Genomic DNA, 18,062 nt, shown 5'->3' with positions numbered 1-18,062 from the left:
GATGATTCCTGTGTATATATTTGTCCACACTTAAATCTTTCTCATGGTACTACAATTGTACTGCTTGGCCTTTTTTTTTCCATGTAATACAACAATTTAAAAAAGAAGAAATATGTGTATATAATATATATATATATATATATATATATATATATATATATTACATCATATATATATATTAAAGTTGCATAATTGGGAACTGCTAATGAGAAGTGTTCAGCCGGTATGGATTCAGATACTGTGAAGCTCTTGACCAAGAATTTGCCCTTCGTTAATTGTAAGAGAAATAACCTTGAAAATTTATTTCGGAATGCTGCAATCTAATAGCATTGACAACCCTGAGATTAATGAGCCTGAACTTTTTGCTTTTATCTGTGGAAATGATGCTAAACCTAGACTGATTGGAGTAAAAGAAAATGAAAATAAATGAATATGAAAGTTTCATGGGATACCAAATAGGCATGAGGGTTATTTTCATCTTTTGGGAAAAAGATGAGACAAAGTTTACAGACCCATTCTCAATTGGAAACATAAGGATACTGAAAATTACGCTGTTTGACCTTCTTGTTCACATTGGAATTATAAATCGTGATGTTGCGGCAGTTGAGAAGTATCATGTGTTTTCGCCCCCAATGATGAGTGTGCCCCAATGGCTCAAATGTTTGCTGCATGCAACTACATCTTATGACGTAAACTAGTAGCCTAGCTGGCTATTAAAGTTGCACATTCTGTGTGTAGCATTGCCGGGGGATGTACTGAGTGAAGTCACATGATGGAAATTTCATTGCAAAAGGTCACAGCGAACTTCACGCAAAGTTGGAAAAATGGCACTAGTGTTGTGTGGTCTTTGTGGTGTTTCGGATGGCTTTCGTTTCATTTGCCAGAGCAACCTTTACCAAAATGTCACAAATTTTAACCAGCAGCACGACTGGCTCTAGATAGAAGGTGAAGTGTTTTTTGCCTCGTTTCCACAGTAGCTGGCATCACATTGTAGGTTATCGGGTATTAGTACCAAATGGCCTTGATCAGATCGTTTTAAAAATAGAGTTTGCGTGTCAAGATGTGATGTACTGATATAAGCTGCTGTCAAAGGAAAGAGATGCGATTTTGCGAAGTGTTTTATTTTTATTTTGTGTTATTTCTTTAACCTTTTGTGAAACCAGATAATTCTTAGCATCCAACCCACAACAGCTTCAATGTGCTCTTTGAGACAACCTCAAAACATTTTACATAAAGATGACATAAAAACAACATCGGAATACACAAAATTTCAAGATTTAATCGCCAAGTTTTTGTTTCTGTCCATACATTGTACTCCTCCTATAAAAAAAAACAATAACAAAAAACATGATTATAACAAAATTCTCGTTACAGTGAAGTAAACATTCAGATCTCCAAATTATCATCTTCATGTGTCTTTGTATACTTTATCATTTGGCTATAGTAACACATTTTTTAATGGGAAAAAACAACAAAGAAAAACCTGCCGGTCATTTGGACTTTGTTACAACGGCAGTCCACTGCATTTTCTTTGAGATGCATTGAGCGAGACTATATTGTATCAAACTGATTCAGGACACTACCTGTATGTGCTTGCATTGATGGCATTTTACAAGGACATCCTTAACTCTTAACACTATAATCGCTGTGGAGAATATAAAAGGGGATGTATTGCATATGCATCCATTTGTGTAAGTAGTTAAAGGACAAGTTCACCTTCATAGACATGTGGGTTGAGTGAATGCAGCAATATCAGTAGAACACATCAATGAGAATTTGAGGAAAATCGGACAATCCGTTCAGAAGTTATGAATTTTTGAAGTTTCTGCTCAGTCACGGCTGGATGAGAAGACTACTATAGCTTGTGATGTCATATGAGTACAACTATATAAAGAAAGTATAAAGAAAATTCAAGATATTCTCACTTTTCTCACATAATAAAAGAACACCCGACTTCTCTCTTTCAGAAGTCAAGGGGAATAATATTACCCCTAACATAAGTCAGTAACAAGTCGAGGAAATGTGCACTTTATTAAAAAAAGTCAAGTTTTGTGAAATTCTCTTTTTATTTTCCTTATATCGTTGTACGCATGTGACATCATACACTGTAGTAGTCTTCTCCTCCAGCAGTGATTGTACAGATATTTTAAAAATTCATAACTTTTGAACGGATTTTCGGATTTCCCCCAAACTTTCACTGATGTGTTCTACTAACATTGTTGCCTTCACTCAATCCACATGTATATAAAGGTGAACTTGTCCTTTAATAACACTTTGTGTTTGTGGGTGGTCAGAACTCTTCATTATCTTGAACAGTTGAATAGGTGTATTGTGTGTAAATTGCTGGCAAGTTGAAACTTGATAGTGTACACTCTAGGTAACATGTGCTGATCATGAGTTGAATGTTGTTGTGTTATTACACTTGACATACTTTGTACCAAATAGGGTTAGGCTACAGTGCACTGATTTTTCAATAAAACAAAGACAAGAGATGGAATTCTTGAAGAGACGAAAGACATGAGACTTTGCTGATCGGAGCTACCATCTTAAAGGAAGTGCAGCCAAGAAATCTGCCCTAAAGTCAGGAGGTTAATGAGTGGGAAGATTCCAGCCAGTTTTCCAGTAGAAAAGAAAGATATTTATGACTAAATCTTGCACCTAAAAGGGTAGTGGACCCATTTTTCACCTCTGCAAGGTGCAAAAATACACTCCTGTAGAAGATTGGTTGTTGAAAGTTTGACTGGTGATATGTGCAAGTTTAAGGAACTCCCAGACTTTCCTTTTTCCTCTTTTGCGTGGTCTTTGTATGAGCATCATTCAGTTGCCAATACATTTGAGTATATCACAAGGACAATGAGTAAAAGCTGACCAGAAACGATGCAGAATTTATTGCCAAAAGGAAGTTTAAAAATAAGAACTATGAAATGAAACTGACAGGACTAGTGAAACTTGAAGTTAATTCAGAAAAATATCATGACAGGGCCGATGTGGAAAGCATGTCATCCGTCATGGCATCCTTTTGGTATCCCAGAATAGCTGCATCACTCACATGACATTGACATCATAGGACATCTCCTACTGTATGTGTTGCAGAAATGCTGTCTTGGTCTAAATATCAATCAGGTGCAAGGACGTTGGGTTATTATTACACTGGTCAACAACATATTTGTTGTCTGAGTTTTTTCAGCTGATTAAGGGTAAACCTGATGCGCTGAATCCAAAAATCACATTGGTTTTGCTCAATCAGGTCAAGTTTTTGAGCTACGGCCACATATCGTTTTTTACGTTTTTGTTCACATTAAGGCATGTGTGGAGCATTTTAGAAGAAGTCGGTGGGGGTAAAATGCCATTTTGATTAATTGTTTTGATTGGAAATGTTTATTTTAATGACAAAAAGTATTCGGGTTCGATAGTTCTGGGTGATTATGTCGAAAAGGGATCAGTTTGTAGTCATAAAAACCTTGAAATCTTCCATCACTCACTCACTACACTGAAGGAGAAGTATGAAGCGGTGAAGTATGTGCTGGAGAAAAATTGGTTATGATCAGCATAAGTGGTTTATTTGTGTTGAACTGAAGATGGTGAACTTTTGTTGGGACAACAGAGTGAGTTCACCAAGTACCCAGGTTTTCTGTGCATGTGGGATAGTAGGGACCGTGCTCAGCATTGCACGAAGAAGGACTGGCCTGTGCGAGAGGAATTGGTGCCTTGCAAAGAAAGGAATGTCATCAACGACCCTCTGGTGGACCGAGACAGAATACTCTTCCCACTGCTGCACATCAAGTTCGGCTTAATCAAGCAGTTCACCAAGGCTCTGGACAAGAATGGTGACTGCTTCACTTACTTGTGCCAGGCTTTTCCAGGATTATCCATGGAGAAAAAGAAAGCTGGCATCTTTGATGGTCCTCAGATCCATCAGCTCATCAGAGATCCAGACTTCAAAAACTCAATGAATGAAGTGGAACTGGAACCTTGGAAAGCATTTGTTCTGGTAGTGAAGAACTTTCTTGGCAACATTAAAGCCAGAAACTACGCAGAACTTGTCAACAACATGCTGACTGCTTTCAGAAACCTTGGCTGCAACATGAGCATCAAGATGCACTACCTATTTTCACATATGGACCGGTTTCCTGAGAACCTGTGTTCAGTGAGTGACGAGCAGGGAGAGAGATTCCATCAGGACATGAAAGAGATGGAGACCAGGTATCAGGGTCGCTGGGACGCAGTCATGATGGCTGACTAATGTTGGGCTCTGAAGAGAGACCTCCCTGATGCTGAGCATTCCAGGAGTTCGAAGAAACGGAAGTACAAGCCCTGAAGTTTGAACAATGGTGAAGCAACATGCAATTTACGCGTTTACTTACCTTTATCAATGCCCACCATTCAAGTTTACAGTAATTGATGTTTCTAAGATCAGGTAATCAATATTGTTGTTGGAAAAACATTTGTTTTTTCTCTTAAAAATATATTTAGGGTGATATGTAACAAAAATCAGCTGATAATACCACAAAAATGCAATCAATTTTGTCACAAGATCTATTTTTTTTTTCAAATCAACTTAAGCTGTTGGCCACTTGAACCGAGTGGTCCCTGTACAAAGTCTATGGGAATTACGGAATTGAGTATTCAAAGGGTTAACACAAAAACTTGACCTGATGGAGAGAAACGGATGCCATTTCCTGATTCAGCACTACAAAAATACCCTGAATCAGTTGTAGAAATCAAGACAACATTCAAAAAGTTAAAAATTGTTGCCCAGTGTTATCATTATTCATTTTTTATTTTTTTTTATTTTTTTGCATGAAATGTCAGCAGCACCACAGTCACTATCCCTGTAACATTGCTCAGGAAATAAAGAGATGTCCATGTTCCACATCATAAGATATGGAAGACGGCGCCCCTGAATACTATCAATGAATCTTGAAGCATGTGTTCAGTTATTTTTGTGTGCCAATCTAATGAGGATTAGACTGCAAAGTATAGCAAATTTCCATGACCAAGACTTCTGTTTTGAGATTCACAAAGATTGCCATTCTATGTTTATGACTATACTGGTATTCTGATAGTCAGAACATCTTATCTTCTGTTACATTTGTGCTTTGACCTATAGTTACCACAGAAGTTTTGATACTCATTCATTTTTTTTTCATTGTTACTGCTTGTCCGATGCTGAGATGCGTACAAAGCTTGTTCACTCGCACTCTCTCGGCATTGTTTTAGTTTTCAAATTTCTGCCCTCATTTTCATTATAAGTTGTCTCTTGAGTTTTGTTTCGTAGAACAGATGGAACATCTCACAATCAAACCCATTCTGTAAGGACTAGGACATGACAAGAGTCTGAAAGTAAATTTTATAGTCAACTGCAAATTTTACCACATATATATTTGGAAATGCTGGGAGTGTGTTAAATCCATGGATGATGTCAGCTTGTCGTGTTTTTATGTTTATTTACATATCTCTTTTTCTTCCTCATCCAGTGTACCTAAGGTGCAGACTGAAACACCTCCAGTGGACGAACCCCCTGCACCGTCCAGTGTCCAGAGCCTGGACAACAGCACCCCCAAGCGAAAAGGAGCCAAGCAGACCAGCAAGCCTGCCAAGCCGGACACCAAGCGGAAGAAGAAGAAGAAAAAGCAGGATGCGCGGCCTGTTCCATCCAGCAAACAGTCAAGGGCGAGGGGGAAGCCTCCCGGACAAGCCCCCAGTTTGGATAAGGAGACCAAGAAGAAGAAGAAGCCAGGGAGGAAGCCAAAGGAAGAGCAGCTACCAAAGAGGAAGTACTGGAGGGCAGGCATCTACTCAGACACCTTCAAGGAAGAGCTGTAAGTCAGGGGCATTGACATTTTTTTAATGGTGTGCTTGATTGACAAGCAGAAACATTCCGGAGTTTTAAGGGCAGCTACATTGCACCTCTGAATGTCAGTCATGTAAAGATGATCTGTCTATCAAAGATAAGACAATGAAATGTAACGGTTATTTCTTCTCATTTTTTTTTTTTATAATGCAAGTGGTGAATTGTGCAAGAGATGTGCAGTGCCTCAAAACTTTGTCTGTTAGCCACCACCTGTTGATTGCATTTATGCCAGTTAAATGATTTGCTGGCTGATGGACTCCAGCCAGTTTGACTGTGTGAAGTACAGATAGCTGTTCATCTCTTTGAAGAGCGCTTCACTAACAGTCTCTGAGTCCTGAAGACTCCTCCATGGCCACACTGTGATTCCAAGAGTGCCTTAATGTACAGACCACACTAGGAAAAGAGCCTATCACAAATGATTTTCATCTTAATCTGATAGATTTCCTCCCCCCTATTTGTGAAATGTTTGCACTTTATTCTTTGCAGAGTCGGGAAGAAATTTGAAGATGGTGAAGGAGAGGAGGCTGGGAAGTCATCTACTGATGAGGCTGTAAAGCCTCCAGAGACAGTGTCACCTCCAGAGGAGACCAAGGTAGCCACCAGCACAGCATCACCGGCACCCTCTCAAGGACCATCCTCGCCGAGAACCGCACCAGCCGCGGAGGCAGTCAAGGATGAGACATCGACAGGTGATGGAAGCACAGCGGATGTTGCAATGGAGGAAGCTGGTCCAGAAAAACCACTTTTGGCAACATCTGGAGAGTCGGCAACCACACCTTCAACGGAGCCATCATCTTCAACAATGACACCGACGGCAACTTCAGCACCTCTTGCCACTCCAGCAGTGGCAAGGCCAACAACGACACCGGTCAGCGCAACTCCAGATTCCAGGACAGCTGCACCAGAGTTGGCCGAGTCATCAACGGCAGAAATTTCTGCACCAGAACAAGAGGGGATGGAAGTTGTGTCAGCTGCGAGTTCAGCACAATCAGCCAGTGATGCCAAGACTGCTGATGTAACTGCAACTACTAATGGGAGTGAGGAATCCTCCTCCGACCAGCCTCCAGCAAAGTTGCTGCCATTCCCCTTCCATGCAGGTGGGTTGACATCAGCATGTGATGCGAATAATGTGAATTTGTTTTAACCTCTGTGCAACTCCAGTTTGTGATGATGCATTTTATCAAAATGTATGGAAAGGACATTTGGATATTTCATATTTTCTCCTTTGTGGCATTCTTTGAGAAGTAAATTTTAGTAAAAATGATTTCTAAGTGAATTTGTCAGTTTTTTCCCTTTGTTGTGATTTGTGTTGTCACTAATCTTTGGTTTATTTTGTTGGGATTTAATGTGATTGCATCATATGGTCAGGGACATAATTCATTTAGTGCATGCAAATTTCAATGTCGGATTAATTTTGCCTCTTGATGTTTTTCACAGGCTTACCACTTGTTTAAGCTTAAATTTTTAAAGTAGAAACCCTAATTTTACAGGCTATAGGACTGTTACTCAAGCTATAGCTTGTAGTCATTATTTTAGTCTGGTCCAAATATTTACTCACAACTGATTCAACTTTTTTTGGTGAAATCATGTAAAACTTCAAATCTTAAATGACACAAAACCGTCATCTTCTGTTTGATTCATTTTGCTTTGTTCATGTGAATCACGTTGAACATAGTGTGATTTTTCACTTTAACACAAACTGTGCTTGAGAAATTGTCTGCCACTTGACATGCACACTGGAGTGCTTTCTCTACTGATTGGCACAGATGTGTGGAAACTAATTGTCAATGAATAGAGATGACCTAATCCCCCTAATCCCTATTGTGTCATGATGGCCTTCCCTTTGGACTGAGGCACATTGCTACACCTGAGTTTTCTTGCTAACCTCACACCAAGGTCAAGTTTGGATAGGTTTGCTGAATGCAGACAAAAGAGCTTGGCAAGTTAAGAAATGTGCCTGGGCATATTGAGGGTTAATGATATATTGAGAGGCCAGTGAAACAGGCAGTGTACGGTAGATGGAAGAATACATATCAAGGCAATCTTGCCCCAGTCAATGTGTATGTATGTATGTGTGTGTTTGTGTTTGTGTGTCTGTGATGTTAAGACACTAAAAGGTGTGATTCACCTATTGTCCTTGTTATTCCTGCTGGCAAGGTTGGCTTTGATTATAATGGATACACTCATCCAGACCACAGTGTTTAAAAACCATGGCAACAGGTCAAGTTCATTTCCTCATGAAAAGAGAGAAGCACAACCAGTTATGACAAGAGGGAGATTGAAGTCTGGTGCTTTCGTCAAGTTTACTTAAGATTGCACAGCTTCTTTTTTTTCTACTATGGCTTGATCTAACACATACATGGCTTCTTCAGAACAAAAAGTTCCTCTCTTCCTCCTCCTCCTCCCCCCCCCCCCCAAAAAAAAAAAAATGAGAAAAATGGTGCTAAACTTAACAATAGTGACCTCACACATATCTCTTGTCTGAGAAATGATGATTTATGATGATATGAGGAGATTAAACTGACTTGGGATTGTCAGGATTATTTTCACAAATTGAATGGACACAACATCCTTGCAATAATCTCCATGTGTAGAAAAAGGGAAATAAGAGTATGTTCTAAGTGTACACTTGCACATATAATATAGTTATTCTTTTGCATGAATAAAAAAAGTCATGTATGAAAAATGCCTATGCAGTGTAAAAAGCATTTTAGGTAGATAATATATTTTGTTACTTGATACCTCAAAATATGTAAAGAGTTTGAATGTGTGACTGATGTGATTACATCTAAGTATGGCAATACAGGACAAGCAACTAGAGCATACTTCAAAGCCAGGCAAACTGATGGTATAGTTGTCCCCGCCGAACGAGTTCGAGCAGGGGACTATGAAACGGGCTCCGTACGTGTGTGTGTCTGTGCATCCGTGCGTCCGTGCGTCCGTCCGTCCGTGCGTCCGTCCGTCCGTGCGTCCGTCCGTCCGTGCGTCCGTCCGTCCGTGCGTCCGTCCATCCGTGCGTCCGTCCGTGTGTGCGTCCGTGTGTGATCAAAATGTTCAATTTGCTACTTCTCTGTCATTTATGAGCCAATTTTGATTCTCTTTGCTTTATATGATAGCACTACATGGGAGCTTTAAAACTTCTACACAGAATTTCAGTTGTGACCTTTGACCTTGACCTTTGACCTATATTGTACATTTTGCTACAAAATACTACTCCTTCGCCATTTCTAACCCGATTTCGATTCCGTTTGCTTTATGTGATGGCACTAGGTGAGGGCTTCAAAACTTCTACACAGAATTTTGACCTTTGACTTCTTTGACCTTTGACCTTGATTTTTGACCTATATTGTACATTTTGCTACAAAATGCTACTCCTTCGCCATTTCTAACCCGATTTCGATTCCGTTTGCTTTATATGATGGCACTAGTTGAGGGCTTCAAAGCTTCTACACAGAATTTTGACCTTTGACTTCTTTGACCTTTGACCTTGATTTTTTACCTATATTGTACATTGGCTACAAAATGCTACTCCTTCGCCATTTCTAACCCGATTTCTTCGCTTTATGTGATAGCACTAGGTGAGGGCTTCAAAACTTCTACACAGAATTTTGACCTTTGTCTTCTTTGACCTTTGACCTTCATTTTTTACCTATATTGTACATTGGCTACAAAATGCTACTCCTTCGCCATTTCTAACCCAATTTCGATTCCATTTGCTTTATGCGATGGCACTAGGTGAGGGCTTCAAAACTTCTACACAGAATTTTGACCTTTGACTTCTTTGACCTTTGACCTTGATTTTTTTACCTATATTGCACATTTTGTTACAAAATGCTATTTCCGGCGGGGACATATATTACGCACCGCGTAATTTCTACTTTTCCTTGTTTTGATTGAGATGGGGATTCAGGTTTTAAAATTTTGCGAAATAATTAGAAACCACATAGATGAAACATTAAGAGCATATGATTCTAAGAGGAATTAAAAATGTTATTTGATGAAAATTGCTGTTGAAGTGACTGAGATATCCAAAAAACAAAGCAAAAGAAAGTGGTCCTAATAAAAGATAAGTTCCATCCTTTATTTTGTTGGGTGATGTCTTGACAGTTTTGTGGAAATATTTTTTTTTTAATGTTCTCATTCAAGATGCCATGATGCAGTCTTGTTTTAGCAGTGTTCATGCGAAGAACATCGAGAAATTGGATATCACAGGTTAACAACGATCATTATTACACTGGAAATGCAATGGCTGTTACGCAGTGATCTATGCTGGAGAGATGTGTACAATTCTATGGGTTTATCTTTTTACAAATTAAGAAAAAAAGAATTTGATAGAGATTTGAGGTCGGGGAGGGGAGTTAGTAGGAGAGGGTTATGTGGATGGCAGTCTGCCAGAGTAAACCAAGCAGGTGGGGTCCTCTTGCTGAAGGTGTTGACATGATGTTGGCACATTATGCTTTTTGTAACTTCTAGCATCTATAGGCTTGGCATGAGTGCAGGGGCATGAAATGTTGCAAGGAGGAGGGGGGGGGGGTGGTCGTTGGAGATTGAAATGGGCTATCTGGGGAAATTATTGTTTGGCTTGTAGCATGGTTATTCAGACCATCCTGCCACCATTGGGCAGTGAATAGGGGGAGGGGGATGGGGTGATGTTGTACAGAGTATTAGGCATAGAGACACCTTTTAAAACAATCAGCATATAAAATTTGTTAAAGAAAAAATATCAAACACAGCAGCGTTGAATATGCTTTAAAATGGATGCTTGGTGAATTCAGAATAAGGTTAGCAATCACATCCCATATCCAGAGAAAATGACAGAGGGACAATTATGTACATGTCTTCAACTGAGGACAAATAGACGCTGCAAGGTCTGTCGATCCAAGGCACAGTTTTGCTTCAAGATAATATTATATGCACCTTTGGTTATTCATCACACACCTAGATAGTGAGAGTGAATGCTCGCTATAAATCTAGTGTAGAGAGCACATACTGTGCCTGTCAAAAAAAAGAAAAAAAGAAAGAAAATGAAGAAATTGACTTCACAAACTCAACTTTAATGGGTCAAATATAATGCAGAATGGGAGCCTCATTTTTTATATTTGACTCCATTAAGATGCAGTATGTAATGCATAGAAGTGTTTTGTTGTCAGAAAAACTCAAGTAGATAGATAATCATGAGTCTGGACAACGAATGACAATTTTTAGCTGAAGTTTCAAGTCTATCCAACCATGTGATGACCAGACACAAACTGTAGTTGTGTTTGCAATTTCTTTAATCACACATTTACGCTAAACGATATCAGTTAATAAATGTAAAACCCTTATACCTGACAGTATTTTAAATTGGCTGTATTTAGGCATACATCTAAGAGCACTGGATCAAAGACCTCTTATCTTTATTGTTACAATAAGGTTAAAAGTTTGACCAAGATGTTTATCCTCCTGCCAGTAGTACAATTGTTTTTCAAGTAAAAGAAAAGTAATTGTTCATCATTTACATCAGGATATATCCAATTGCTTGTACGCATGATCTGCCAGATTGAAAAAGGAGAGAGAGAAAGAAAGATAGATCAATATATGACCAGAGACAGAAAAAATTGATGAATGAATCTAGAAAGAAAGAGAGAGAGAAAGAAGAGCTTGCAAGAAACAATAAGATCATCATTGAAGACAAGTAGTCTAAGTAGACAGTTGTATAGTGTTTACAAGTGTTTGTGAGTTGGCTTGCTGACAAAAGAGATAATAAAACTTTGGCACTCTACACAATGCAAGTATGAACAGGACAGATCACTGTTAAAGTTGTTCCAGATGTGCAATTGCAACTCTACTGGCAAATATTATCATGAAGAAAACATACACAAAATATGAGGACGTACTGTATTCTGTTTGTTATTTGCTTTGACATGTCTATCTTTCTTTCTTTTTGTGATGGTGGTGTGGTGCAATTTGAAACTTGTGCTGTAACTTTAGGATAGTGCAGTTCGGAACCTGTAGAAATCAGCCGACAGCTGATTTACTCTTGGCATCTGCTCGTAGTTTGCAACTGACATAAAATTCTCACAGACCAGGCTTGGCAAAGACCATCCTATCATAGTCATCGCTAATCAAGCTGTATTCCTGATACTTCAGAAGTGCAATTGTTTGTTGCAAAGGACGTTTTTCGGAGACGAGCATTCCTGAAATGCCACTCACACTCAATCTTTGAAATTTACACCGAGCTACTGAAGTCATCCCACAGTACCAGCAGATTGCTAATGAATCATATTCAGGCTGTGCCTGCGTGTGTATGCGTATGTGTCTGTACGGTAAAGTGCCTGAGTGTTTGTTCATAAATGTCATCAAGGTGCTGTGATGATGGATGTTTGTGCTGACTCTGATGCATTCCTTTCACTTCTCTGTGTGGTCAGGAATCAACCTATGCGAAGAGTGGTTCGACTTTGAGCTTCCCTACGACATCTGGTGGCAGTGGGTGCACAAGAAACTGGTGCCCAGGACGCAGGCCCCTACCTTCAAGAAGATCCGCAACAGTAAGTGCTCCGCGGCCTCCCACCAGACGAATTCTTCTCTTCCTCCTCCTTCTGTCCTCCTCCTTTTCCTCTTCTTCTTCCTCCTCCTCCTTCTTCTTCCTCATCTGTAGCTCACTTGTTTAGTCATTGTAGCTACTGTATTGTTAGCTGTCTGTAAAAAGTACACCAATGAAAGAGGAAAAAAAAAGGTATCCTAATGAATGGTAACACTCTTTTCTCATTTTTTTTTTTTGTTGTACAATAATCAGATTATGTGGTGAGCATATGAAAGAGAATTTGTAGTTGTTTATGTCTCTCCTTTCTCGCTTAGAATTAAGATATTCAACTTAAGCGTAATTTTCATGATAAGTCATTGCTCTTTCGTGTGCCGTGTCCTGTCTGTTTTGTTCTCAGCTTTGTCAGTTGGTGAGGTGCAAATTACACTGGACTGGAAGTCAGTGCCTGTCACCAATTCATTCACTGCCTTTCTCAAATCTTGAGAACACTCCAGAGAGAAAGTAGTGAAGGAGGCTTGAAGCAAGTCTAAGGATTATACCAGAGCGACGTGCCGTCACGCAGAGCGCAAACAAGCCTCTAACTTGCGACAAGATATTTTCACAGTCAAGAATTCTCTCACACATGTATATTGTATACAAAGTCATTTTTTTTTTTTTTTGGATGGTGGTGTTCCTCTTTTGTATGCGACTCTGGGGACTGCATATTTGCGCTCCCACGGTAACAGGCACATTCCTCCAGGCAGGTTGGATTCGTGGCATAGCTGCATGCTTCTCCCCGCTGCCAGCATCCCACTACATCCTCCTCATGTCCTCCCAAAGAGAAAGTTGACCCTTGAGGCGAGAGATGTTCCCCTCTCACACTGGGATTCAAGGAACAGTCCCCGAGAAAGATGTGCAACATGAGATGCCATGCTTCCTTGCCTTTTTGTTGCCCGCAGTTTTGGGAGTCTTTTCTTCTCCTCCTCCCTTTTTTTTTCTTTTTTTTCTTGGTGAATTGCTTTCTTCTTGTTTACCCCCCTCATCCTAACCTTTGTGTGAATGCTTGAGGTACAAAAGATGAATTGGCAACATTTAGCTTCAAAGAAATGTTCATCATCTTTGATATGCCTGGATAGTTGTTGGTTTATCTTCATTATATCATTCCTTTGTATGTGTTTTAGATGAACTCTGAATTGAAGAAGCGTGTGGTGTTGGAGTTTTGATACAACCTCTCAGTACATTTGCTGAAAGATCTGCTTTTCATTCCATAGAAGCATTCTAGAATGTTTTAAATTACAGTTTAAAGACATGGTTGAAATTAATGGAAATCTCATCAGGCAGACACCTTTGTTGTTTTGTGAGTATTTGCATGTCATATTTCCCCGCATTTGTGAATGCCCCGCAAGAGGCTAGGATATGGCTTCTGGATAAAAGCCCGTCTCGTTTCAGCAGCGGGTGTGATTGAAAACATAGGTTGCATACAAGAATACTTGCACAGAACATTAACACAGATTTTCAAAATCTCAGTTTGTGTGTCTCCCTCATGTTCTCTTTCTCTCTTTCTCGCACACGTACGGACACGACACAGATACATTTGGTAATCTGCGAGAGAGACTTTACATGCCTTCTTGTTAGTGGAGCCTCCCCTAATGGGTGACCCTTGTTTGGGAGGTGAAAAATGAGCTGGCCTCCGGTTGCTAGGCAACCATCCTTGGCAGGAAAATTACTTTCTAGTCCGTACAGGCAGAATTGATCTGCTTTCCTCTTGTGTTCTAATTGCTCGACCGTATTTACTCCCAAGTCCTGTCTGTCTGTCTGTCTGTCTGGAAGCGTGTTCTATTTTTGTTTTTGTATCACTCTCATTATATCCCTCTTTTCTATTAGTGTGCCAGAGGCTCGATATTTAATCTTACCCTTTTTTTCCTCCCCTCTTGCAGTTCCATTTTAAATCCTCCAGTTTATCACCAATATGAAAGTGACACAGACACAGTACAAGAAAAAAAAGACTGCAGAGATTTTGTATTTAGTAAAATTCAGGAAGGGATTTTTTTCCTGTTTGTCTCACATAATGTTAATTTATTTTTCATTTATTAAAATCATTGATTTATCTATTAATTTAATGGCAGTTGGTAAAATTGTTACATTTTCCTTATTGTACTGGAAATCTGAGGAAAAAAATTGACTTTCGTCTGCTTTCATCTCAAGGTGTTTTTTTAGTGTTTCCTGGTCTCACGAATGCATCGACAGTATTGTGCTCACCGCTGCCCGCAGAGAAAAATTCTCCGAATCAAGTCATGTCACAACCACTGACTCCGGCTTTGTCAAGGGCACCCTTGTTGTTGTTGCTGGTGGAGTTGTTGGAGAGAATATACTTATGTCTGGGCACCATAACATGGATATGACTCATATCTTGTTGCAGGCTTCATCATAGAAAGATTAGGAACAATTGACACCCATCGTATTTGGCTTCAGGCTAACATGCTAGATGGATGGGATGTTTCGACTCAAAATTGTAACATCTGCATTTATGTGTGAAGTGTGATTCTTTTGAAATGGTCTTGTTGATATTAGATTTGCCCGTACTTTGTGGTATCTTCTTAAATATATATATGTGTATGTATACAGGTATAGTATTACCAAACAGCATGGTAATTCCAGATGCACAAATTTCTGTGTGTAGATGACATTCAATATACATGCGGGACTTCATAGACTAGCCTCACAGAGCGTTGTGTGGGCTGAAATCGCAAAAAAAAAAAATGCAACACAAAAATGTCGAAACACTAAAAAAATTCACATGATACATCAGATTTAGGAGGAGATATAAATTTTTCACAAGATTCTTCGATATGTTAATGTTAGACCTTTTACCATACAATATGAAATTTGAGCCTCATTTTCTGATTTTCTCTTTGTCCTCCGCTCAGTAACAATGTTTACGGTGAATCGTGGGTATGAATTGTGATTCTGGTGCAAGAACAAGATGCGAAAGATGTCAATTTTTCCATTACGAAAATTTTGTACGGAATTATAATGCGATTTTACACCGTGCTAAAAGACAACTTTTTGTGGAAGGGCATACTTGAAGTGTATTTTCCAAATATTGGAGTGAATAATTTTTGCCCTATTTTGCTGAATTCGCAATTTTCAGGACTTTGTGAATAACTGGTGTTATTTTTGGCTGAAAATTCATATTCTGAGTAGGGAATTCCGAGCCACGAAAAAAAAAAGCGTCTGCTGATACGATCTACTCTCCTATATACATGCATTTTTAAATTGCTCACTCCATTGATGATAATGATCTCCTGTACCCTACACTGGATGGTTTTTTCAGTTTCACATTCAGTTTGTTTCATTTTCCCCACTTGTACAAATGAAATCATTGTGACAAATCAAGAGTGTTCTCATCAAAATATAAATAAGAGTACGTACAGAGTACTTTTGAGGAATAATACCAAAAAAAAAAAAAAAAAACCATTATATCTTATCTTAATGTACAGGTGGAGGAGACCGTCATTAAAGAGCAGTTTGCTTGACTGGGATGACAGCCTTGGGGTGATATGCATGCATTAGCTTGTTGGAAACCAAGCTGCATATAATAAGATATATACTTCCTTGTTTACACAGACTGGGGGAAAAAAATCATGGAAGCAAATTTCCACTTTTTTTTTTTACTGATAATTAGCACAGATGTACAAAAATAATGGAGTCGTATTTAGCAGAACGATTAGATAAATAGCAGGCGTTAGATAAGCATTGCGCAAGAATCATATCCTGCAGTCAGCAGTGTTGATGGCCATCTTTTAACTTGGGAATCCGGCACCGTGATGTAAATTGATTCCAAAGCGCACCGTCAGTATCCGGCTTGGCGTTTCTCTGAAATTCTACCCTCTGGATTCTGGAGTGAATATCAAGTGACACAAAATGCAAACATCTTGTAGCCTGTGGTCAGTTCAGGCAACATTTTGAGTACATGCTATGCTATAAAAGAAAATAAAAATGTCCAAATACACTGCAGTGGCTTGCTACGCAGGCTTAGATTATACATATTTAGAAATATGTGTGGACCACAAAGACACATAGACAAAATTACCAAATCTTGACAGCAGCGTGCAATTATGTCATCAAATTCACTACCACACAGGTGTGAGTATATGGGTCAATGTATTGTTTCTGGGCATTTTTTTTTTCTTTGCATAAATCATATGAGAGTACATAATAGAAAGATGTACCATGGCACTCCCTTCCCTATTAAAATCCATGCAGAAATGGGGAGGAGGTTCAAATATTGAATTTACCAGTTGATACTATCATAAAGCACATTTACAAATATGATCTGAACAATTCACCACATAATTATGATTTATCATTACACTGCATATTTGGTTCTTGATCAAAGAAGGGAGGTGTGCACCGCAGGAAAAATCCATCGTATGGGTGGAGACTATTAAGAAATGAGCACTACTTTCATCATGTGTCAAATGCCCTCATTTTTTGGTTTTGGCTTTTATCCAGCTTTTACAAAATCTTGCAAGGGGGGGGGGGGAGGGGGGAAAGAAGGGATGGATTGATTATGCCCTGCCTATCCTATTGACACTTACTGTCATGTAGTCCCAAAAAGACAAAAAGAAATAGGCGCGAAAAACTAGTGGATGACCCAAGCTGCCCTATTGGCAAATGATGGTTTTCATCCTAGTGAGGATTCATCCTTCATCAAGTATGAAAAGCTGTCGTGTATAATCAACCGCTTTCAGACAATAAAAGTCCCCGAACAATGGTGTGTCTGACGAACAAGGGAAACGTGGGTCATTATCAATCTTTCTGTAAATGAAATCACAGGGGCTTGTGCAGAGTAACGGGAAAGCCCGCAAGGCTCGCAGGAATCTTCCCGTGTTGCGTTGATTTGTCTTGAGTAGCGACATGTCAAGAAACGTGTGAAGTCCGCATGCTGAGCCTCCGTTCCGGGTCGACCGTGAAATGTTTATTCCGCCCTGGAAGGTTCTCTCTCGATCTGTCTCTCATGGAGAGAAACTCGCACCATCTCGTCTCTCCGCTCCGGGGCTGGTGTTAGCTCTCTTCTCCCACGATTGATACCATGGTGACGGGAGACGGAGAAAGAGGCGGGAGATCGGAGGCTTACACGACAATCTTCTCTGTGTGTGTGCATTTTCCCCCTTTCAGCCATCTCATCGTGGAATAATGACGAATTCATGCCACCAGTGCTTGCTCACCCGCGTGTGAATGATGTCCCAGCGGGGAGCGGTAAACTCTGTGGGATGCGGAGGTGTCATTCACACGAGCCCACTAATTCATGTTTATTGTGGGGACCCTAGAGCAGGCAGGCAAGCATACTTGTCATGATGCATGAAGGCGGTGACACTGCATTGTGCTGTAATGGGCTCATGCATTCATAGTTTCCCTGACTACATGGCAAAGAGCTGCATTATGATGTATTCACTAGGATAGAAAGTCATTCTATCACATGCTGTAACTTTACCATAAACATATATCTTATTATTTACTGTCCATTTGGAGAATTTGACACATTCATATCTTGTTTTACTAAACCAGAGCACATGCATTACATTTTTAAACTTTCTATTGAAGGACATTGTTGAAACTGATATATTGTTTCTTTACTTTCTTTCTTCTTTTTTTTTTTGTAATTTTGTATAAAAACATTTTTTAACAAGTGTACATTAAAAT

At 39.5% G+C, this 18,062-nt stretch overlaps 1 protein-coding gene across 7 annotated transcripts in view; it reads left to right on the top strand.

The window, feature by feature from the left end:
• LOC139722157 (uncharacterized) overlaps positions 1 to 18,062 on the top strand; it is a 175,444-nt gene that overhangs the window by 124,612 nt on the left and 32,770 nt on the right. For all 7 annotated transcript variants that reach the window (XM_071633468.1, XM_071633467.1, XM_071633466.1 and 4 more), the window contains 3 exons: positions 5,478 to 5,822; positions 6,341 to 6,951; positions 12,262 to 12,381. In XM_071633468.1, coding sequence (XP_071489569.1) covers positions 5,478 to 5,822; positions 6,341 to 6,951; positions 12,262 to 12,381 — 1,076 coding nt within the window. The remainder of the gene's footprint in view (positions 1 to 5,477; positions 5,823 to 6,340; positions 6,952 to 12,261; positions 12,382 to 18,062) is intronic.

This window comes from Diadema antillarum, unplaced genomic scaffold (genome assembly GCF_040938485.1).
Source record: "Diadema antillarum isolate AM-2024a unplaced genomic scaffold, OU_Dant_1.0 scf00000159, whole genome shotgun sequence".
Taxonomy (NCBI): Eukaryota; Metazoa; Echinodermata; class Echinoidea; order Diadematoida; family Diadematidae; genus Diadema; species Diadema antillarum.
The sequence above is the reverse complement of the archived record's forward strand: the minus strand, read 5'-3'. Positions and strand labels throughout refer to the sequence as shown.